The following is a 23,865-nucleotide window of genomic DNA, read 5'->3' as shown; positions in this document are numbered from 1 at the left end:
ACTAGCAGCGATATTCTGTTTCTGCTGAAGAGTGTCAAAAAGTCAGTTTTTAAAATATGAAACTGATTTATTTTCATTCTTTGAAATGTTTAACTTGTTTCCATGTTTGTTCTCACCAAGAAGGAAAAAAAGCCTTAAAAATGACACAAACAGAAATGAAATCCAAAATCCACAAAATGATAAATCCTGATAAACACACACGGTAAGGAGTATATTCATATTTCCCGACATGCTCATTTAATTCCCGATGTTCTCACCTGTAGAAGAGAGCAGGTGTGTGTGTGCGTGTGTGTGTGGCAGCAGCTCCTGCAGGTTGAGCAGAGCTGGATTATTACAAGATGTCACACCCCTACAGTGTTGTCACAGTAATGAAGTCGATCACGACAGGAAGTCTCACTCGCTGCTGATAGGAGTGTGTGTGTGTGTGCGTGTGTGTGCGTGTGTGTGTGTACGTGTGTGTGTGTGCGTGTGTGTGTGTGTTTACCTGCAGGATGGCCACCTCGTTACGAAGCTGACTCTCCTGTTTGGTTGGGAAGCGGAGTTTGTCGATGATCTTGATGGCGACGTCTCTGCCAGACTTCCTGTGTTTACCTGCATGAAAAACAAACAATAAACACACTCAGCTGTTAGCTGTTCTATGATTAAGCAAAGTATATCACTCCTCTGTTGTATTTAAGTACAGCTTCTAGGCACTTGTACTTTGGACAATTTAACTACGCATGAAGGTTTTCAGTCGTACCAAAGAGTTCCCAAACTTAGAGCATCTACATCTGATTCATCAGAAAGGAGCTTTCGGGAGGGATGAATCCATCACAATCTGCAGTTAAACTCCTGCACAGTGTCTCAATTGCATAAAGACAATGCCAAAGTTTGGTACTGAAACGTTTGCAATGTTTTTTTTGCTATTTAGATGGTGTGCAGGTTTCCTAACACTGGTTGCCTACGAGCTCTGACTCGTCATTTTGAGGGAACAGTCTCAGGTGTCGAGCTGCTGCTAACACCAGGACATGACTCTTTTATATCGTTTTCATGTTTTCTTTAAGATATTTTTTAAAATAAAGCAAATATTAAACACACAGAGCAAATAAATCTGACCTAAAAGTGAAGAGGAGGTTAACTTTTGTTACCTAGCAACATTAAACGAAGGTTAGAAGAGCTCTGAAACTGAGGTGGTGAGCAATGCCATTATTGGACCTTGTCCTTAGATTGACTGATGCTGAATGATGCTGCATGTAGATGTGCTGTTTGAGGCTCTTTGTGTTTTACCTCCGTAGACGATGCCAAACTGCCCCGAGCCGAGAACCTCATCGGGGAAAATCTGATACACAGAGTTGATATCCTGAAACAGAGAGGAAGTGTTCTAAGACTAAATAAAACATAATCATTATTGAACAACTCAGTCATGAGTCCATGTGTTTGCACTGAATGTTAAATGAATGAATGTTGGATTTGTTTGTATTTTGAGATTATGTAACTATTAAGGCGTTTTCACACATGCACTCCTGAAAAATCAAAGAGAATTTCAGGTAAACGTCTGCTGCAGGACGAACAAATCTACCGGAGGGGTTCCACATTTTGTGTAACTATTTGTAATTTAAAAAAACAGGCCCTGGGTTTAAAAATACTGGAGTTACCCTTTAAAGTTCAGAGTTTGAACGTCTGTTTCTCTGGTGAGAAGGTGTTGAAGGAAGGTGCGGCAGGGCGACAGAAACAGAGTTCAGCTTACAGAAAGTGAATCTTATTGATTCAGGTTACTGGGCGCGGAGTGAAACTACCCGGCGTCAGTGATCCGCCACAGCTTTGACACCAAAACTGCAAAATATTTTCTCCCTGTCTGCGATCACGTCTCCCTCTCCTCCCCTGTTAACTGACAGGCTAATATCACACCTCGAGCAGAGAGGACAGAAATACAATATTATAAACCTCCTCCTACCCCTTCACCCCCCCGTCTCGCTGCCTAATTACCATTCGTCGTCATGGAAACCGTTTGGCTGAGTGAGTAATCACAGTAATCTCCGTCTGAGGTGCTTGAGGACGTGCTCACCTTGGAGACGGTGAGGTGAGCGCCTGCATGGAAATGGGACTTGATGTTCTCCGCGCTTCCATTTGCATGAATAGAGTTTGCAGACATTTGAGCTTTATGGAAATCTTTATGATGTAAATGTACACGTCGAGTGTTTGATGCATACAGACTCGGTGACGCGTCCTCCAAGTCCTCAAAGGCAAATGGATTAAAAGGCGAGGAAGGATCACACGGAGGAGAGGTTCAAACAGGAAGTGGTTTATTATGAAAAAGAAACATTAATCCTCCTCTCAAAAGTAGAAAGGAAGAAAAAAAAACAGAATCTCAAGATACATTTTTTTTGATGATGTCAACCAGCAACCAGCAGTATGGATGGGTGTTGAGATTTTTTCTTTTTGGGGTACAAGTACCTGATTGGTCATGGTCAAATGGTTAGCATTCTGTATTTTTTGTTTTCATCCAATGGCGGGGCTTTAGCGGAGCCTCATTATCACTTTAATTACAAGCTTTAAAGAACAAATAAATGCAGATCCCAGCAGGAAGCAACGGACGGAGCGGATCATTATGACTGAAGAGAGATGACGTGATATAAAACGTTGTTGGCTCATGAAGCCTGATGTTCCTCTGCATGTCTGAGGACGCTCAAGCAGCTGCACTGCAGACTCAAGTTTTCATTAACTTACAAAACCCGTCATGAAATGTCTGTCTCCTGCATTGTCATGAACTCCTGGGTCACATCTCCTGATGGAGTTAACAGCATATGGAGACGTAGGTCATGAACTATAAAGACTCAATCTGAAGTCACATATTCCTTATTTGCAACTAGTGGAGGCCCTCCCTGCTGACATCAGAAAGGTTTTAGGCTCTCCCTGATTGGGTAGGAGGACCACTTTCCAGATATAACTAAACCTTTTGATCTTCCACACTTGCAGAAAACTCCTGATATTTTCCAGGCTGAGCGTCATGTGTGAACACAAACAGCTGAATGTTTCTCTCTTCACCCGGAGTATCTCCTCCAGCCTCCTCGTATTTATTCTGCAGAAATTCAGAGTGTCTGCACGCCACCTCTACGATCTCTGTGCTCTAATGAACCTGCTGCTGCATGTTTCCTGTTCTCCAGTATGTTCTTCTCCACTCTTTAGTTCAGATTGGGATTCTGTTCAACTACACGTAGCATTGATAGAAAGACAGATATTCTCATTATAGCGTCGTAAAGAGGACTCGTCTGCTACTTCCCCGTTATTTTTTTAACGTCACTTCTTACCTCATGAGACATCTGTGTGTATAAGTGTGTGTGTGTGTGTGTGTGTGTGTGTGTGTGTGTGTGTGTGTGTGTGTGTGTGTGTGTGTGTGTGCGCGTGCGCGTGCGCGTGCGCGTCTGTGGGTGTGTGCTCTCACCACATTCTCCTGTATCTGGCAGTTGGAGACAGAAATACTGATGGAAACTTCCTCTGTGGATGAGACACAAAAGAGTTCAGAGTTCAAACCACAGGAACACGTTCAGGGTGAACTCACCAATAAAGAAAATCGTTTCAAAAATGGTGAGAATAAAGGTTTCACTTTAGATGCCTGAAGTTTGTGCTGATGTGTATTTACTCTGTGTCTTTATAGAACTGTTATGAATGTGAAGCCTTGAGGCGGTTGGACCACAGTATTATTTTAGTCCTCTTTCCCCACAGGTGAACGCACAAGGATTCAGAGAACACAGTGAAGTGTTAGTCATGATCGCTTTGACGTCAGTAAAGGTCTGAAATATCTCTGATGGGTTTCATGTGGGCGTCGACAGCCCTGATGGGAGCTGAGAGTCTGCAGGAGAATCCAGCATCAACGGAAACATTTTTACTTGAGCTGGAAACCTGAGAGGAGTCTGATTCACAGGTGGGATTGTGCTAAAATGACATGTATATTTATCTGGTTTCTCGCAGACATTAGTTAGGGAGTAAAGAAAAGAATCAGTTTGCCAATAGCCATAGAGCCTATGGCAAACTAAATGCTGTTGTTGTCTACACGAACAGTAAAAACCTCAACAAGAGGTTACTGTCTTCGGCTGAAACCATTGTTGTGTAACAGGGCCTTAAACCATAAAGAACATGTGCATATCTTGTACTTAAAAGTCTATATCATGAACAGATACAGCCATGCAGACACTTTCAGGGCAGTAAAGGGACCCCAGCTCATCAAAATCAACAGCCGAATAAACATCAATGTCATCTGCATAGCGATGATCCCTTATTGTTGAATACAAAATAACAGCAGTAGGGGATCAAGAACCTAGGCTTGTGGGAAGCCATATGGAAGGTATTTCCTACAATGACTGTAACAAGAGGTTTTGAATTTAAGGAAGTAATCAAACTAGTCTAGGTATGCTCTAAAATCACAACTTATTTTATCACCTATCAACATAAAGTTTGCCGTCATCTGATGTTTGAAGTTTATGTGTCTTCCTGTGTTTATTAGTTTATTAAGTGAACCCATAGTTGAATTTTTTGTGAACTCTCAAGGCGATCTCTCTGTGAGCTGTGTTGGTGTCTTACTGTGTCCTCCGCGGTGGGGATTGTGGGAAATTCCCGTAGAGACCGCTGGCATCAGAGCGTGCTGGATAGCCATTTCCCACATCCGAGACACATCCTGCCCCACCCCGCTCACCTGGAACAGGTAGTAATAACATTTATTTATAAGTGATCATCATGTGTTTTCTCGTTGATGCACAAGGGTACGGAAAGATAAAAAACAAGCAGTTCTAGCTACCGTCCAAAACGTTCTCACTGTAAACAAAGTGTAACTTATCATAAACGTAAACAGATTTGGATTCTTCATTTTCTTGTAATATTTGGTGGTTGGCAAATCAGCGTAGACATGCATTACTGCCCCCAGCTGGAGTGGAGTGGAACAAGAGAAGTGGATTGAGGGAAGGTAGAAAGTAATCTGGGCAAAAACTATGAAAGAACTAATTCACTGAAAAACTCTGCTCACCTCATGCTTAGCATTGAGGTGTTGAAAAGTATTGGATGAACTTCTGTTAAGTTACAAAAGGATTAAAATAAAAGATGGCTAATATCCCCTAAACTGCAATGTCTCAGTGTGGACATAAAATAGCATACATTCTTCACCATCCATCCATAACTATTCACCAGAATGTTGCTGCCGCTCACAGATGATTCGGCTCTCTGCAGATTCTCTCCGACGTAGTAAACCAGCGACGCCGTGGCGATCTCGAAGCAGTGAGGATTGGCCCCCTCAGGAAGCAGAGAAAGAGTCTGAGCGGCTTCCAGAGACAAGATCTCAGACAGAGGGATCTCCTGCACAGAAACCAAAGATGGATATGAATCAGTGATTGCAACTCAAAAACAAAACCCTCCATCCAGCTGCAGTCTGGGTACCCAAAGAACATGCATGTGGCTTCAATCAAAGAGCGACATAGGCCTTACTGAAAAGATTCTGACGATTCTAGTGTCCATTTGAAATTGGAAAATATGGGAAATTGTCTTCTCTTTATCCATTTTTGCAACATTTACCAAAAGAACCAACCAGGCCTGCCTCATTTCATGACCCAAAACGTGTTCCCCATCTTCAGCACATAGGGTGCCAGCTCAGAGATTGTTAATGTTTCATGAAGCAACAAGATTTTGAAAGATGCCAACATGCAACTTCCTGAACAGATGCTTTAGACAAATACGCAAAACAGCTCTGAAAATGTCAACATTTATTTAAACATTTCTGAAGGAAAAAACTGCACTGCTGAAGAGAGTCTTACCTTATAGTATTTACTTCCTGTTTCATTGTGAAATAGCGTGATGCATTTACTGTCCAGCCTCCAGTAATGTCTCTTCCTCTGAAACACGGAGGAGAAGAAGGTATCAGAAGTTAGATGAGAAGAGAGTGGATGCACCAAAACAGATATAAAGTCAGTGTGGTGTGTGTCCAGAGGAGGAGTCAGAGGAAGAGAAGAGAAACAGACCACAAAACAGAATCTCATTAAAAATGTTCAAACTTTAACACCGAGCTGAGAGATGAAGATCAGTAACACCTCCTCACGATGCGGATTACTTCTTCACTCTTTTGTTTTTAAAACTGAGGAACATTTGGAGAAGTTTAGACGAGAAATCTGCCAAAATATTTGCACTGACACAAATCAACAAGTCAAAATAACGTCTTTTCTATCAACATTTCCTCATTATCTTTTTTTGTCTCTCGCTGTTACTCAATTAATCGTCCTGCCAATATTCAAAACGTGCCTAATTTCCATATCAACATGGCCTGATTGGCATTTCTCTTATTCATTAATAACAAAAGATTGAACAAAAGAGAGGCTGCTCGACGTCGAAACAAAAGAAAACAACAAATGAGATAAAACAAATGAATAAACAGCATCTAACAAAGAGCAGCACACAGCACCCTCACACACTGGATGCAGACTTTATCCTCCACAACATTGAAACTAGAAACAAGACAGCAGGGCACTGTTTGAGGTTTAAGAAACACAAATCAGATGGCATGAAGTTCTTTTAAAAAATAAATCCTAAATCTTTCTGGGGCCTGAAGCTGTTTTTTTCAGTTATCGAGGTAACTTCAGGGTTCAGAGGGACCGAAACGTTATGATTTGTTCTAATAAACTTGTGATGCAGAAGAAGAGTAGTGTGCAGGATTTTCTTCTCTTTAGATCACCATGGTAACTAATTGCTGGACCCCTGCTTCGGAGCAGGTTATGTTCTGGATAAGAGATCAAGCTGTGATCTTTATGTTTGATTTTTCATATAAAATATATGATTGTGAAAGATTGCAGCGACTAAACAAAGCACTAACACCATCTGCTGTACACCATGTATACGTTGGAGCTGCAGCTGAAACATTCAAAACTTCTTGTTGCAGTCGTAGAAAGAAATATCATCCATATGGCGTCCCACAAGGCTTCATTCTGGATCCCTTATTTATTTATTTTTTTTACTCTACAATAAGGGATTATGATTCGCAACAGAGTTATATATTCAGACAGACAGGGAAACAGACAGACAGGTAAACAGACAGTTTGGTGGAGTACCAGAGTGTCCTTGCTGGTGTAATGAACCATCCAACCCTCCTTCATCACGTTGCTGCTCTTCCTCTTTGTGTGTTTAACAGACTGAACGACTCGCATCAGAGGGATGTTATTACTGGTGGACGGGCTGCAGGGGGGCAGGACACACGTTAGCCTCACATCTCTGTATCTGTCTTAGTGTGTGTGTGTGTGTTTGTGTGTGTTTGTTAGTGTACCTGATGGCCCGGTTGGACTCGTCCAGGTCGGGGTCATGCATGTCGCAGAGGTCGCTAGGCCCTGCATCCAGCATGAGACCCCCCTCTGATGTCAGAGCTTCGTCCATGTCGTCCAGCAGGCCACCTCTGTCCATGTCATTGTCGTCAAGGCAACCCTCCACCATGATGACGTCTGACTCCGCCCCTGGGCTCAGGAGCTCTGAACACAACAAAGACACAGACGCAGAAATTAAGTTAAATTTAGGTCACAGTTTATATTTTTAATTATATCTGTTTGTGTGTGTATGTGTGTTGAAACTTGCCTCCATTTTTGGAAACTTCTCCCAGACAGTTGTTTGGCACTTTTGGAGAACATCGTTTGTGACAGTTAAATTTACAATCTGAGGAAGAAACAGGAACAGGTTTCAATTGGGGTCAGACGAATCAATCTGATGACGGTGGTCATTGCAGCGTGTGTTGACGGGATTACCTTTTTGAACAGAGGGGGAATACCTCAGTTTAAAAAACACCCACCTACGTTAGCAACCCAATCCAGAAGATCAAACCATAAATCCCAAATAAACCAGCAGCTATTCCTGCACAACCTTGAAGGAAACGAACATCCTCAGGACCAGCCTGACTCTGAGAGAGATCAAATCTTTCACTGCAGCGTTAGAGAATCTTTAAGTTGTACTGAATACCTACTAACTTAATGATGATGGTCTCGATTTTATTGATGATGATGATGGTTTTTGTTTGATAACGATGACTTATAAGATGGTTTCTATACTGATTAGAGCTCTCAAGAACTGCCGTCAATGTTGTGCTTCGCCTCTGTGCAATGCCTGTCAGCACCTATGTGTCCAATCAGACTCAAAGCTGATCATTTGCTCTTACTGACAATGTTCCTTTTTTTCTAGATCCTTGCTTGTGTTTTACTTACTCTCTGATGTACGTCGCTTTGGATAAAAACGTCTGCTAAGTGAATTGTAGAATGTGTAAAAGTCTAAAAAGGAAGGGTCGTACCTTTGCACTGCAGGCCCTGTCTGAAGAGGCCTTTGAGCAGCTTCTTGCAGTGCTGGCAGACGGTGGGTCGGGTGTACGAGTGGATCAGGAACGTGTGCGGGACTTTGACCTTGGACAGTAGGATCTTGTCGAGTTTGATGGGACGACCGACGTACGACTGAGAGCTGGAGCGCCGCTCTCTCCCCGGGAAGTACTCCAACTGGTTTTTCTGCTGGAGGGGGCGACAGAGATCAGAACACCTCTTCTAAACTTTCTGTACAAACAAGACACAGTCACCTGATGTAATGACAGCGGTAGCATTCATTATCGGCCATTTTTAAAAGTGTGGAGGTCAAATGTTTGAGTCCTTGTCTGTTTTTAAGAAGTGCTCAAGAATTCAAATCCTTTAAACCATCGACTGACTTCAAATCAAAAGCTCAAATATCTGATACACACAAACAAAACAACTTTTATTTTCTCTTCCCTCCACACAAGTTGAACGACTCTGAATCAAAGTGTTGATCGATTCTTTGTTTTTAAAGTGATAACAGTCGAAAATGTTTATTAGAAATGCATGCAACATTCAGTCCAACTAAAGTCTTCAGAGAGGTTCATGATGGACTCCATCGTTGGGACTTACCTCCATACTTGGACTGACCGGAGACTGAACGATGAGAGAGAGGAGAAAGAAAGTTAAAGGTTTAAAAAGGTAAACTCAGAGGCTTTTGTGCATTTTCAATGCAACATGTGCAACATTAAAGGAAAACCTTCAAAACTTCATCTACACATCTACATCTAGATACAGTATCTACATGTATAGATCTACATATCATCATTCATATATCTGTAGGCAGTTACGTAATCAGGTTTTAGCTCTTCAAATAAAATATTCAAAGACTTGTTGTAGAAGTATGTAATGAACCTGAACCCGAGTCTACTGACCAGTAAAGCATCGTCAGTGTAGTGTGGCGGCGAGGGCTCAGCAGAGAGGGGGCGACACATGTTTACGAGCCCCCCCGTCAGGGACACGTTGGACGAGCGACGCCTCCTCACCCCGCTGCAGTTATTTGGGATCTTAAAGGCACAGCGCTTGTGATAATTCAGACCACAGCCTGGACACAACGACAAGACAGATTCATGAACCAAAATGTTAGGGATGAAAAACAGGATGGACTATGATTCTGTCTTTGTCCACACCTTCACACTTGAGTCCCTGTCGCACGAGTCCCCACAGCATCTCGCCACAGTGGTCGCAGAAGGCCGGCGCTCGGTACGAGTGAACAAACAGACAGTGTGGACGGATCTGAAAGTCCTCCACGGTGGCTGAAGCTGCAGGAAATATAAAAGAGAGTTAGAAACGAGCAGATCATCCAGAGATCTTTTATTCCATCAGACGACATTTGTTCTGCAGAAACAAAAACGTGTTTAGAAGTCTTAAAATTCTCTCGTGCGACATCAACAACGTCATTATCGTGCACTATAGACGCCTCCCATACATTTATGTACATTTATGTACATTTATGTATGGGAGACTTTATGTTGAATTCATCTCATAGTATATCTTCTGGGTCGCTTTATTTTTGTATTTGAACCCCAACATTATGTGTGGAGTTTATTCAGAGCAACACTTTGTCTCATTGATGGTTTTTAAAAAGTTTAGGACAACAATAGAGCTCTATGACGAATCAAAGGAAGATTTATGGCTCAGAAAGCTCAAATCTGTCCTCCTCACTCGTCCTGTTTCAGCATCCAGAGCTGCTCGGAGGAAGAGGAGGGAGGCAGATCAACACAAGTGCAGACAAAGACTAATGAATGGGTTGTTAGCGGGTATTTTGTAAATGTTTGGGAGTGATGAGAGGCTCTCGGCGGGTGCAGATGGACCGAGTGTTCGTTCGGTTGGCCAGCAGGCTTTTGGCAAGGCATGATGGGTAGTTTTGGGATATCATGTTTTAGCTTCTTTCACTCTCTCTCTTTCTCTCTTTCTCTGCGTGTAAAATGTCTCCCGCCTTTTCGCTTTCCTTGCCGTGGTCCTCCAGCAGAATACGTCCCTGATTAGACATTCTGCTGCAGGAAATTACCTCCATTTATTCAAATTATTGTTTATGCCTTTGTTTGGAGGGCCAGCATACGTTTGGAAGTGTGAACGAGCCCCCAAACTGTTATTATATGCTTCAGTGTGTGTGTGTGTGTGTGTGTGTGTGTGTGTGTGTGTGTGTGTGTGTGTGTGTGTGTGTGTGTGTGTGTGTGTGTGTGTGTGTGTGTTTGAGAGTCTACTAGGTAGTCCTTGTGTGAAGATAAATGCTGTGTTGATGTGGTGGAATTAGGAGCGTGGAGGAGCGCTTGCCGCGGGCTTGTTAGCAAGCATGTAGCCGGAAAACAAACAGTGCAGGAGGAAAAACTGTAAACCAGCAGGACGGGACGTATCGACTATGAATGACACGCTTGATCCAATTGTAAGTACAGTAAAGTAAACTTTATTATGAGATGAAAACACTCAGTTTGTTTTGATCTCTGTCAGGAGTAGCACTAGAGGGGCGTCATGGCCTAGTGGGGAGGTCAAGCACTCAATGTACAGAGGCTACAGTCCTCGAACCGGGCAGCCCAGCATCAAAGCTGACCTGTGGCTGACCCTAAGTGCCTAACACCTTTTATTCCCATCAGTCTATGCAATGAGCCGGCCTTTATTTAGAACAGGCGTCGATACGAGATGAGCCTTTCACTATTTTCCAACAAAGCGTGTGCTCAGCAAAGACGGGAAAGACTCTGCAACTGTTAAATTTTCATATATTAAATAGTATAACAGTATTAAACAGTATATTAAAATATACAAGCTTCTGATTTCTGCCTCTCAGGTTGATCCTGCTGTTTCAGTTTTCACCTGTTAGCTCACATCCCTGGCTACTGCTGAGTCATTGGCAAAAGTTAATTATTGTAGCTCTGTTTATGTTGTGATTATATGAGAATATTTAACATTAGTTTAATTCATCAGGCTGCCCCATGTGATGACAGTTTAAAATAATCTTCAATAGAAAGTGGCAGGAACACTTGTCTTAAAACATAAATTCATAAAGCTGATCATATTATTGGATTCATCATGTCTTATTATATACATTTTCCTCTAAAATAGTTATCCTGTCTTTAAAGCAAACTTTAGAACCTGAAGTTTAACAGAACCTCAGGACAGATCTTATTTCAGGTTTGAGGCATAAACATCACAGTAAAATTCATTATACTTTACATTTAACTCCATGATTGTTTTTCTTTATTACAGAAGATGCCCTCAGATTCAGATCCATCAGCAACCCCTGACAACATGGAGGACTCGTCCCCTGAGCGTTTCCTGTCCTCTCTCGATGGTCTTCTTCTCTTCAGTTATTAACTCTTGAAAACAGTAGCACAAAATGCCAGACTGTTTGACAAGTGTGTGATTGAATAAATGGAATCTCTTGCATATATTGCTACGCTTATTGGCTTTAAATGTTTAATATTAAATAAGTTTGTAGGCCATTTATCTCAGACGAGCCCGGCTGTAACAAGCTGAGCTCATCTGCTAGCTTTGCTGTTGTCTTAGCTGTTGTTGGTCAAGAAGAAATGAATGTCAGTTAAAGGCCTTTTCAAATGTGAGCTATAAACTTAACTGCTAAATTATTTTACTGTGACCAACACATTGTAGTGCTCGAGTTAATCAGAAACAGTCATGTCAGATTTAAAAAAAGTTTATTGAAACATTTTCTGAAAAGAAATCTTCAATAAACAACCCCTGGCTTCATTAACCATGTGGAAAATAAGTAAGGGAGAACATCAGGTCGAATTGCTGGGACATAGGAGAAAGTATAAAAAATGATTTAACAAAGAAATCCCAACAAAAATCAAATAAAGTAAAGAGATCCTAGATGATTGTTTGACTTTTAAAATATGGTTAAAAAGCAAATCCAACACAACCCTCCAACATTTGGCCTTTCAAACACAGGGCAACATCATGTAAAGAAAAATAGCACCATTGAATATTGACCAGGATCTCTGTGTTTTATCTGAGGATGACTATGGTAGCCTTCTCACTGTTCACTGTCACAAAGCACCAGAATTTGTCCATCTTCTTCAGTTGTGCAGACGTCGATCAGCTCCTCTGGGTGATGGCAGAGAGGACTCTTCATCTGGGAGAGCTGCTGGTGTAAGGTCATTTCTACCACAGTGGATGAGCCGGGCATCTGGCACAGCTCTTAGTCCAAGCACAGGTGAAAAAAGGAGGAGGTTCCTTCAAACTAAGCGACCCCAGCCTGACCTCTGTACACGGGTGACCAGACGAAGTTTGAAATTAGAAGTCATTTTTAGGTTCTGTTGATTGTAAAATGGAAAAGAAAACATCACCTTTCTATTTAACATTTAGCTGGTGTATGACTCTGTGATTTTTATTTTAGAAGACTGTATTGTTAATAATAGCTTGAAGATACAAAAAAACAATTGATTTATTGTTCAATGAAAACAATTATTATAAGCAGACATAAATCACATTGCAAACTACCAGTTTCTAACAAAATACAACATATCTTACCTACATACCACCTGTAGCCTACGGTCTGTGGTGCTAACCTAGCTTAAATATAGAATGATTTCGTTAAAAACAGAGGACCCAGCAGCCCACGTATTTTCAATAATGATCCAAAAAGCGTGATTTTTTAAAACACTGTATTTAAATATTAGACTTTCATTACGGCAGTTGGTTATACTTACACATTTCTTCATGAGACTGGTCGACCGGCAGAGCGCTTTCGGCGTATCTGGGCTGCATAAGTCATCAGGGCAGTACGCTAAATGGGCGGGTCGTGTTACCAGGTCTCCTCCCGCCAGACCCTACTGTGCAGACTCTGGCTCCAAATGACATCAAAATCGCAAGATGGAAGCGCCCATTAGGGCCGTATTTTGGCTTCAAGAACTTTGAGTGGGAATAGCTATACTGAGTGCCAGTATGCAGATTACACTTCCCTCAACAGCAAGAGAATAATAAACAACCTGATCTTCCACACCAAGCACACAGAGCTGTGGAGAAATGCTGTCTGTAACAGCTACCAGCACACCTTCAAAGGGAATCGGCCGTGGTGGCAGAGTGACTATAGACATCCTTCATCCTGTCCGAGATACCACCCAGGCAGTCACTAAGGTAGCAGAGAGAGCCTCAAAGCTGTTTCCAGAATCACGGGTTGTGATCTCCACCCTCCTGCCCCGTACAGACACTCCACCTCATGTTATACATGACATTAACATGGAGATCACCCGGAACTGCTCCACCCTCCCCAATGTCCACCTGGCTCACTACACCACCATCGGCACCTGAAACCTGTATGACGGGCTACACCTCAACAGAGATGGAGTCAGAGTGTTTGCAAAAACACTCAAGTAAGTAGCCCTCGGAAGAAGCCCCAACCCCCCCACCACAGTAGACCACTATAGGACCCTCAGACTCCCGAGAAGCACACCACCACAGCCAAGCCCCCGTCTTCCTGCTCCACATCACCGTCCCCACCCACACCCTCCTGCACCCCCCACTCAGAGAGCCCCTCTGGTCAGCAGAGGCCCCCTCCCTCAAGATGACCTATGCTACTGCTCTGGCCAGACCAGCTCCTCAACCTACACCCCCGCACATCTCAGAGCTGGAAGAGATCAAGCAGATGCTACAGTGTCTGTGCAGCGGACTTCTAATAAGATAGTCACCCATCTTTTTATTTGATCAGGATCCCCATTAACTATTACAGTAGGCAACAGCTACTCTTCCTGGGGTCCACAATTTATAATAATATATTAGTAACATTGTTTTGGTTTAATCTTGTTTTTTATCACTTATGTATATATTTATAATCAAACTAAAATGACTATTTTAAATATTCAGAGACAAATAAATCCTCACTTGATAAGTATTAATTTAAATATACATACATTTATACATGTTCATTTATTATGTTTTATATTATATTATATTTTACATCATATATTTCAGTAGTAGTAGTTTATCCAGGTAACCTGGGTTCGGATTATCTCTGTGTTTGTTTTTGTTTCATTTCATCCTTGGTTCATAATCTCAATGAGTTCATTTAAAATAAGCTGTTGGAATATCCAAGATCTTTACTCCTCACTCTTTGGCTTGAAGAGTAAAACCTCTGATTTTGTAAATAGTGTAAATAGTAATGACATAATTATCCTATTAGAAACATGGTGTAGAGCTGATGTACCCACCTACTGCCCCCCAAATTACAGAGAGGTTATCGCTCCTTCCCAAAAACGATCGACTGTTAGCCAAGGCAGAGACTCAGGAGGACTCATTATAAGTCACAGTTACACAATTCAATACAGATTCTCAAACTAGAAAAAAATTACATTTGGCTGAAAATCAAAAGAGATCTTATCCCGACACAGAAAGTCGAAACTCTACATCCACCCCCTCCGAGTCTCCTTATTTCTCTGATGACATATTTCCCTGCCTTGAGTCAGAGATGTGCCACTACCAGGGCCAGGGAAATATCATCATCTGTGGGGATTTTAATACTCTGTCTGGTACACTTTCTGAAGTCATTAATAGTCAAGGAGACAGTTTTATAATCCAACAAGCTCCTACTGACCACCTCCACCTGCCTCCTAGAAAGAACTTTGACACGGCGATCAACAGGAACAGGAAGGAGCTGTTACAGCTTTGCAGAAGCCTCGGTCTGTACATCGTGGATAAGAGGCGACTCTTTGGGAAGGTTCACTTATTGTTCAACTCTTGGCAACAGCACTGTAGATTATATGATCACAGACATGGACCCCCTCTCTTTCAGTGGATTCACAGTCAAGCCCCAGACCCCTCTATCAGACCACAACCAAATCACCTTGTTCCTCAAACAGAACAACATGACACAGGACCAAACCCAGCCAACTGTTCAACATCCCCAGGACGTATAGATGGAGCCCCGACAGCACTGAGCAATATCATTAGTACAAGAGTTTATAGATTACCCCTATCCCCTACTACTGAAGGCATATGTAAGGCTGTCCAAAATATGAGTTATATCTTTGAAAGAACAGCAAAAAAAGCTGAACTGAAAGTACGTACAAACAAAAGGAAAACAACCAAAAAGAACCAATGGTTTGACAAAGAGTGTCAAAATCTGAGAAAAGAAGTCAGAAAATTATCAAACCTTAAACACAAAGAACCTTCAAACAATCAACTACGCCTTCAGTACTTTGAAACACTTAAAACTTATAAACATACAATCAGAAACAAAAAGATCCACCATATGCAGAAACATTAGAGAGACTTGAAGAGAGCATAGAGTCAAACTCTTTCTGGGACCAATGGAAGTCTGTCTGTCAGTCTGAGCCTGAAGAGCTGGTCATACAGGACGGAGACATATGGACTGAACATTTCCAGTCCTTATTTGGACCTAAACCACCAGGAACTGACTCTGAAACCATTAAAATACTAGAAAAACTACAAAATTTGGAACTGGTCATCAAAGACTACCAAAACCCCCTAGATTATCCCGTTAATTTGAACCACCTGAAAACTAAATTACCCTCAAAAACAAAAAAGCATGTGGCCCTGATGGCATACTGAACGAAATGCTAAAAAATAGCACAGAACAATTCTAATTGGCTATTCTCAAATTATTCAATTTAATTCTGAGTGTGGGATATTTCCCCAAGAGTTGGAGTCAAGGTCTTATTACACCGATATTTAAAAGGGTGACAAAAGTGACCCTCAGAATTACAGAGTTATATGTGTCACCAGCTGTCTGGGCAAAATGCTCTGCAGCATCATAAACTGCTGGAGTTTATGATGGTCGTTGACTTCTCAAAAGAACACAATGTTCTGCATAAAAGTCAAATTGGATTCATGCTTCACCATCTCACATCAGATCATATCTTCACCCTCAGCACTCTCATTAAAGGGATACTTCACCCATTTGCATTAAGCTTTGTATCATTAGAAACCTGGTAGTATTTTTGAATGGTCGTGCATCCTGCACTCATTTTTCCCTGAGATGGGAAATCTTCGTATTTCTAAGTCTGTAAAGGAGCTTCCAGTGATGCAAAATGATGATTTTTGCGTCATTGGAAGCTGTTGCGGTTAGCAGGGTGAAACTAAAACGCTAGTCCGTCATATTTTCGACCACTGAAGCTACAGACCTATCACAGATCAGTGGGTGGGAACTCACTCCCAGAATTGAAACTTAACGTCCGATATATTGCTTGGAAGCTATGCTAACAGGCTCTTCAGAGAAATCTGATAATGGTGAAAAAATATAAATATAGTGGCGAGATGGCTGCTGCTGACAGGCCAGTCTTGTGCTTTGGCCGCTGGGCGCTGTCAACTGGGCCCCCGCTGGCTGGCCGCCGGGGCAAGATCAATTCTGGAAGAAATCTCTGAATCAGTTGAGGAAATGGTCTTATGTGTTGAAGTAAATATGTCTGTACATGTTTTTATTACTATATTTCTATATACTGTATGTTTTGGAGAAACTGTAACGATCAAATTTCCTTCTGGGATTAATAAAATATTTCTGATTCTGAACTAGAGGACCTTAGTGGGAGTGGTCTGCGGTGCAATGCATTCTGGGATTTGGTGTCTTTCATCCACGAGCCAAAAAGACACTTTCTGCCTTTTCTCGGCCAAGAAGGCACCAACTTCAAAATGTATTTTATATCTCTACTACATATATGACCCAATGTCAATACAGATTCATGTTTCAACGGGTGAAATCTCCCTTTAACCACCATGTACACCAAAAAAAAAAAGAACATGTATTGTTCTTGTTTTGTGGACTTCAGGAAGGCCTTTGACTCGATTTGGCATGAAGGACTCTTTTACCGATTACTAGAAAGTGTATAGAAAATGATTTACGTAAAAACATGTATTTAAATGACAGATGTGCAATTAAAATTGGACACAAAAGAACAAATTATTTCAGGCAGTACCATGGGGTGAAACAGGGCCCAACATGAGCCCAACCCTCTTTAACATATATATTAATACATTCACAGAAGAACTTCAGAAGTCCTCAGCTCCTGGTGTGACCCTGCAGGACACAGAGGTCAAATGTCTGATGTTTGCTGAGGACCTGGTTCTCCTGTCTCCCTCCCCAGAGGGTGTACAGCAGAGCCAGGACATCCTCCACAAGTTCAGCCAAACATGGGCACTTACTGTCAATATGAACAAGACCAAAATAATGACCTTCCAAAGCAGATCCAACTCTCAGAGAAACACATTCACATTAGGAAACATAGAAATCCATCACACCAAACAATACATATATTTAGACTTAGTCAACAATCACACTGGACATTTTGGCATGGCTGTAAATGAGCTGAAAGAGAGAGAAAGAAGGACTTTTTCTGCCATCAAAAGAAAAAATCTGATTGGCATTTAAATTAGGACCTGGCACAAAATTCTCAATTCAATAATAGACTCAATCATTTTATATGGCAGTGAAGTATAGGGCCCATTAACCAACCTAGACTTCCCCAAATGGGAAAAACACCCGCTGGAAGCCCTGCATGCAGAACTGTGTAGAAACATCCTAAGAGTCCACAGACACACGACCAGTAATGCATGCAGGGCAGAACTCGGCCAACAACCTTTAATCATTAATATCCAAAAGAGAGCCATCACATTCTATAAACACCTCCAATCCAGTGACCCCCACTCCTACCAGTTCAAAGCCCTTCAATGCGAAGAGTTGAACCCAGATAAGAGTCCCCTCTGCCAGCTGATCCTGAAGCTTCACCCTCAAACACCAGGGCTTCAGGACACACCCCAAACAATCTGGCCCAACCAAATTATCTCAAAACAAAAAGACAATTATATCAAATATTGGAAGGAAAGCACCAAATCACAAAGTAAATTAGAATTATATTTGAGCCTAAACAGAGAGTACAAGCTGGCAGAGTACCTGAGCACAGTGAGGGATGTGAAACTAAGGAAAACCATGACAATATACAGAATGAGTGGACACAGTCTGTACATAGAAACAGGCCGTTACAGACAGAACTGGTCACCCAGAGAGTTCAGGCTGTTTCCACTCTGTCATCAAGGACAAGTGGAGACAGAATCTCACTTCCTCCTACACTGTGGCATATATAAAGATTTAAGAGAGACTCTCTTTGATTACATTGATAATAAATATCCTGACTTTATCCATCTCCCTGAGCCTCAGAAGCTGCTCTATCTCTGTGGAGAGAAAAGTCTGTGTGCAGTACGAGCTGCTAAATATGTTTATGATTGTCACATACTAAGACAAAATACACTGAATGTTTCTTAGAAATACACCGTAAAAATTATTCATATTATTCTTAATGTTTTTTATTTATATTTGTTATATTTGTATACTGTATTATATAACTGTAATCATTTGTTGATCAAATTTTCTTCTGTACTGCTTTGGTAACATGGATTGTTGATCTGTCATGCCAATAAAGCTCATTTGAATTGAATTGAGAGAGAAAGGGGGAGAGGAAGAGAAAGAGAGAGAGGGAGAGAGAGACAGAGAGAGAGAGAGGAGAGAAAGAGAGAAATGATCGAGAAATGATTTGATTTGTCACAACTTGCAGAAAACATCAGGCAGGTATCGGTGAGGGGGCCTTAAGCTGGGACGAGCTTTCAGTTGATGTTTTACGGTTTGTAGTCGTCAGTTTGTTGGTATGCGGTTTTGGACTCATTGGAATTATATCAGCTCTCCAATTCAAATAATTTTGTCTACGGGGAGCAAATCTTCAGCCCCCTAAAGTCCCAAAAAGGTTTTTTTTTTTTCTTGTGCGCACAATTTATTATCCTTACTCCTTTTTAGGACTGCAGGCCTCCATTCAATGAAACACCCTGTAGAGGAGTAGAAAAATAATAACAGAAAAGAGTCAAATATATCGACTTAAATTATAGAGAATTAAACTGACAAAATACATAAAATAGATCAAAGATATAATGGAGTGACTCTAGTCTAATCCGAGTACTTACTCTGAACTGTTAATTTTACATACAAGGTAATTATTCTCCTAATGTCTCCTAACTGTAACACCGAGCGTCACAATGACGTCACTGCTCACCTGTCAGAGTTCCCCTGTTGTCTTCCACACCTGATCTACACCCACAGTCATCCCTATTATTATGAGTTGCAGCTACCTTGTTCAATATTATTCCTGCAGATGTGGCTAATAAAAAAACACCCTGAGCTGTCACATGTAGTTAACTGTACATTTTGTCTTGTCTGAGGCATTAATTGAACACCTTTGTATTTCTCCTATAGACACAGTGTGGATTATTGGTGACTGGTCCGTCAAGGTGCCCAGAGAGCTGCAGAGACAGAGGGAGAAACCTGAGCCTCAACAACATCTGTATGTGTTGGTTCTTCTGGGGTGGACTTCGGTTGCTTCTCTTCAACAGCTCGCTGTGAGGGAGGTCTCCCCCGGATGGCCTGAGTGATGTCACCCACAGGCTGAGAGCTGGAGCTGAGGCGGGTTTTAAACCTCTTGACAAACCGTTACACCGCACCCGCCTGTCAATCAGGTCAGCCACACGCCTTATTTTGAATAACTCTTATCCTTCATCAAATCAAAACGACCCCTGTACAGTGTGTGTCGATCGAGACATGAGTTAATCAGAGCTATGTGTTTTTTTTGTACCAAGCTGTAAACATGTTAATCTCTGCTGTAAAAACAAGCTTTTTGAATGTAGTTTTTCAGATTAAATAAATATTTCTATATAAATGCACTCCTTTATGTCTACTTATGAGGATACCTTTTAGATTTGAAATGACAAGACTAAAATGTGCATTAATGCTCAACTCAATAGCTAAGGGAAGGAAGTCTACTTTTACACTTTTTATTCTTTTGACATTTTTTTTTTACCAAATACTAATGTAGTTCATTTCTGAAAGTGGGACGGAACAGAGTCATTACAAAAATATGCACTTAAACACAGCCCCATTCTTAAATCAAGATACATGGAGAGTAAATAAGATCAATAACTTAAATAATTAATAACTGAATAAAAACACAGTTAAAAATGATTTAGAAATGTAGTCTTCCCAGATCAACATCACATAATATCAATTTCTCCCATCTAAACTGGACAAAGGGTTTTAAAATGGGAAGAAAATGGTTTGATTGCAAGTTGTTTGGAGGAGATCTATTTCTATTTGAACAGCTGAAGCATGAATACAGTCTTTCAAGGTGCAAACCCTCCTCCTTCTCCTGAAGCTTGTGGAGCTCCTTGATGTACTGCTGTCTTATCTGCTGGCCATCTTCTCTCACCAGAACTTCGACTGTTGAAAAGTAATTCTGAAGAAGCTCGAGCATGTGACATGGATCCAGGAGAAAATTGACTTTTAGTGCGGGGTCTTCAGGATGGCTAAGAAAGAGAGAAAATAGCAGTTATTCATTAAACCAATTTGTTTGTGCATTTTCTGTATTCATGTGTGTGTAAGAGTACATTTATAAATTCAACAGTGTACTACCCAGACAACAAAGGTACAGTATTCAGGTAATCAACATCTATTCAAAGTTAAGAAGATAAACCTTATTGTTATCATGCTATTTTCAGCTCTCTCACTCACTTGCATAATGATATTCCACATCAAACTGCCTCAGATTTTGGAGGAAAAATTGAGCAGTTTATTGTGGATAGTACTTCATCTTAACATGAAACAAATATTACCTGAATTATTTAAATCATTAACAGGTCCCAACTCTCTGTGCTTTAGTACAGAACATACAGTAACTAATTTGTTATTAACATGAACTCGGTACCTGGCTGTATTCTTCAAACTATTTCTTGTACTTACTGCTTTATATCTTATTTTCATTCCATATGTTATTTATATTTTAGATTTCTACTGCTATAGTCTTTGTAAGAGCATCTGTAACGATTAAGAACTATATTAATAACCAGATTACATTTTCCTGAACTCATACAAAGTAAAAACTATTTTTAATTTGGTAACCATTTGCAGACACTACATCAACCATGAAACATTGATGTCACCCTCTATAACCTACACAGCATATTAGGTTCAGTTGAGTTCAGTTTATGTTACTGACGGATAATTACTACACAAAGTTTGTTTTTTAATGTCGACATTTACGTGGAGTATAACATTCATCATAACGTCAGATAACCACAGAGCTGAACCTTTAGCTTCTAACATCACACAAACTCATTCTTTTCAACATCTTAACAACAAACATTTCTAACAATTCAGAATGACTTTTTCCCGAGTTTCAAGTGCTGGCTAGATATGTTAACATTAGCATTAGTCTTGATCGGCTAAACCATTGACCGTAAATAATGGGCTACACTGAGTATAGTTAGCTGGCTGGTTTACAAGCTAATGTTAAACAAGCTAGCCCCATAAATATAAATACCGACACATGAGTATGCAGTAAATATAACACTACTATATCACTTACCGAAAAAAACTGAAGCATCAACTTGTTGGATGGTCTGTTAACCGCACAGCAAGCCATGTATGTTGTCAGATATGTGTTAAACAAACTCTCCAAACGAAGAAAAAAAGACGAGAAAGCCGACGGATCAAGCTGCTACCTAGCCTCCTGACCTGCAGCGCACATAACCGTTTTCCTTAATAAAATTAAATCTGATGAATTATTTAAAAAACTCCCCCCAGAGTGGGAGGTCACTAACTAATCAGATCTATTTCATTTTTTGAACCAGGCTGTAAACATGTTAATTCCTGTGGTAAAAACTGGATCTTTTGGCTGTGGGCTTATGGCACTTCCGGTGCATCTGCAGCCAGCCTCAAGCAGACAATCGAGGAACTGCAGTTTTTTGTACTTCCACATTGGCTTCATTTTTCAAGACCCAAGGTTGCCGCTTGGTTCGTGCACAGTTTTCTGGTTCGGGTTTGGTTTGGAGAGTCAGTACAACCTGGAGCGGATTTCTGTCTTAATGTTTTGTTCTGTGGTTGAACTCTGGACCGGACTGATCTGTGGGCTGCTCAATAAAACTAGAACAGATTTTTACCGGTGTGGAATAAACTCTGACATGTACGGAGTCCTGGAGGGGACATGTTTGTTTGTTTGTTTTTAAACACACGCTGTACCTGTTTCAGGAACCCACTATCAAGTGTGCGTGGGTTTTGTTCTAACTAAAACAAGCATGCAATTTAATAATTCACAGGCTATTTTGTGCAACCCTTTAAATAATTGCACACATGTTTTAGTCACTTGCACGTGCACTTTATTGGAAGAAGTTAAATATTCACACTCAGGGTGGTTCACCTGTTATCATGTGTCTCTGTTCTGCTCCAGGTTTAAGTCATGTTCATGTAAAAACTTAGAGAAAATTGCTGAATAAAGGAGTAGTCTGTTACTTTGCAATGCTGAAATAATGAATAACTATTTGCTGGTTTTCTCGTCTTTGAATTGTTCCACAAACGTGTTGCTATTTTTAAATTTTTCTGACCGGACTCTGACCGGTGTCCCACGTTATGAAAATTACTTAAATCTCATCTTTGTGAATCCATTGAATCTGCCTAAAAATTCACATTCAGACATATAGTGACAAAAGTTCACAATGTTCTCGAACCGTTTGGACTCCAAGCACAAATAATAGCCAGACAGTCGCCGTCCGCTGTCCCTGCTGTCAGGATGTAAGTTAGTGATAGAGGCAGCATATTCACATGTCCAGAATCTCATTGGCTACAAGAAACAACAGTCATCACACCGTCATCAAACAGGCTGTTTCTGTGTCTGTAGCTTTAAATATGTAAATGAGCTGTGTCTGACCACGCCCCCTCTCTGAAAGGGCTTGTGTGTCTCGGGCTTTCTCTCTCCATGTCCTATTGTTTACAGTGAGAAGGCAGACTCAGAGGGCAGAACAAACACCTAGCTGTGGGAGTGTCACCCACCTGGGGGAGGGGTTACTGCCCTTTGTGATGTCATGAAGGGAACATCTCCAAACGGCCTGTTTGAGCACAAATTTTCTGAAAAGTGGAGCAGGCAAAAGACGGAGAGAATGGACTTTTCTCATCATTGGGGGTTTGTAGACGGACTAGACACACATATTAGTGTTAGAGAAACATGGTGAGAATATGTGACCTTAAAATATCTTAAAACATATCTGCTTCTTTAATTTATGTGACTGTGTTTTTGTTTCATTCACACTTGAACTCCCTTCAGTGGTAATAAAATCAGATTAATCTTCATAAAGCTGAACACTAAAATGACCCAAAAATACAAAGAAATAACAGAAATAATTAAATTAATTCAAATAAAAACTAAAATGTAGACGTTGAAAGGTTCACCTTGACCTTTAAACTTAAGTTGTAGAGATTTGTTGGCTTTTAAAAAGCATCATCCAGGAGGAGAGAGCAGCGTGAGCCATCGTCAAACAGCTGTTTTTTTCACAATCATTTTATTTTTAGACTTTTAACAGACCTGCTGCTCGCTTCGTCAGGGGTGTCAGCTTTTGTTTCCTTCCTCCTGCAGGATCAGTCACACCTTCCAAATCACCTAAACGTCTAACTCTAGATTTTTTGCAGAAAAGCACGCTTTGCAGGACGTTGTAGATTCTAACCAAATCTGGGAGGTTAAGTTTCATTTGTCTGTGTTTGTAATTTCAGACG

General features: G+C 41.0%; 1 protein-coding gene across 2 annotated transcripts in view; it reads right to left on the bottom strand.

Moving 5' to 3' along the window:
• The window catches only part of prkd1 (protein kinase D1), a 50,675-nt gene that overhangs the window by 13,960 nt on the left and 12,850 nt on the right, over nucleotides 1–23,865 (bottom strand). The window contains exons 3-15 of one of the 2 annotated variants that reach the window (XM_020641987.3): nucleotides 9,455–9,586; nucleotides 9,200–9,369; nucleotides 8,898–8,921; nucleotides 8,279–8,489; nucleotides 7,576–7,653; nucleotides 7,274–7,472; nucleotides 7,062–7,185; nucleotides 5,778–5,855; nucleotides 5,155–5,322; nucleotides 4,558–4,669; nucleotides 3,422–3,474; nucleotides 1,267–1,339; nucleotides 485–591 (exon numbers count right to left, since the gene is read on the bottom strand). In XM_020641987.3, coding sequence (XP_020497643.3) covers nucleotides 485–591; nucleotides 1,267–1,339; nucleotides 3,422–3,474; nucleotides 4,558–4,669; nucleotides 5,155–5,322; nucleotides 5,778–5,855; nucleotides 7,062–7,185; nucleotides 7,274–7,472; nucleotides 7,576–7,653; nucleotides 8,279–8,489; nucleotides 8,898–8,921; nucleotides 9,200–9,369; nucleotides 9,455–9,586 — 1,529 coding nt within the window. The remainder of the gene's footprint in view (nucleotides 1–484; nucleotides 592–1,266; nucleotides 1,340–3,421; nucleotides 3,475–4,557; nucleotides 4,670–5,154; nucleotides 5,323–5,777; nucleotides 5,856–7,061; nucleotides 7,186–7,273; nucleotides 7,473–7,575; nucleotides 7,654–8,278; nucleotides 8,490–8,897; nucleotides 8,922–9,199; nucleotides 9,370–9,454; nucleotides 9,587–23,865) is intronic. The other variant, XM_065966551.1, reaches the window with a different exon arrangement.

This window comes from Labrus bergylta, chromosome 18, assembly GCF_963930695.1.
Source record: "Labrus bergylta chromosome 18, fLabBer1.1, whole genome shotgun sequence".
Lineage (NCBI taxonomy): Eukaryota > Metazoa > Chordata > Actinopteri > Labriformes > Labridae > Labrus > Labrus bergylta.
Note: the sequence above shows the minus strand (reverse complement) of the source record. Positions and strands in the feature narration are given on the sequence as shown.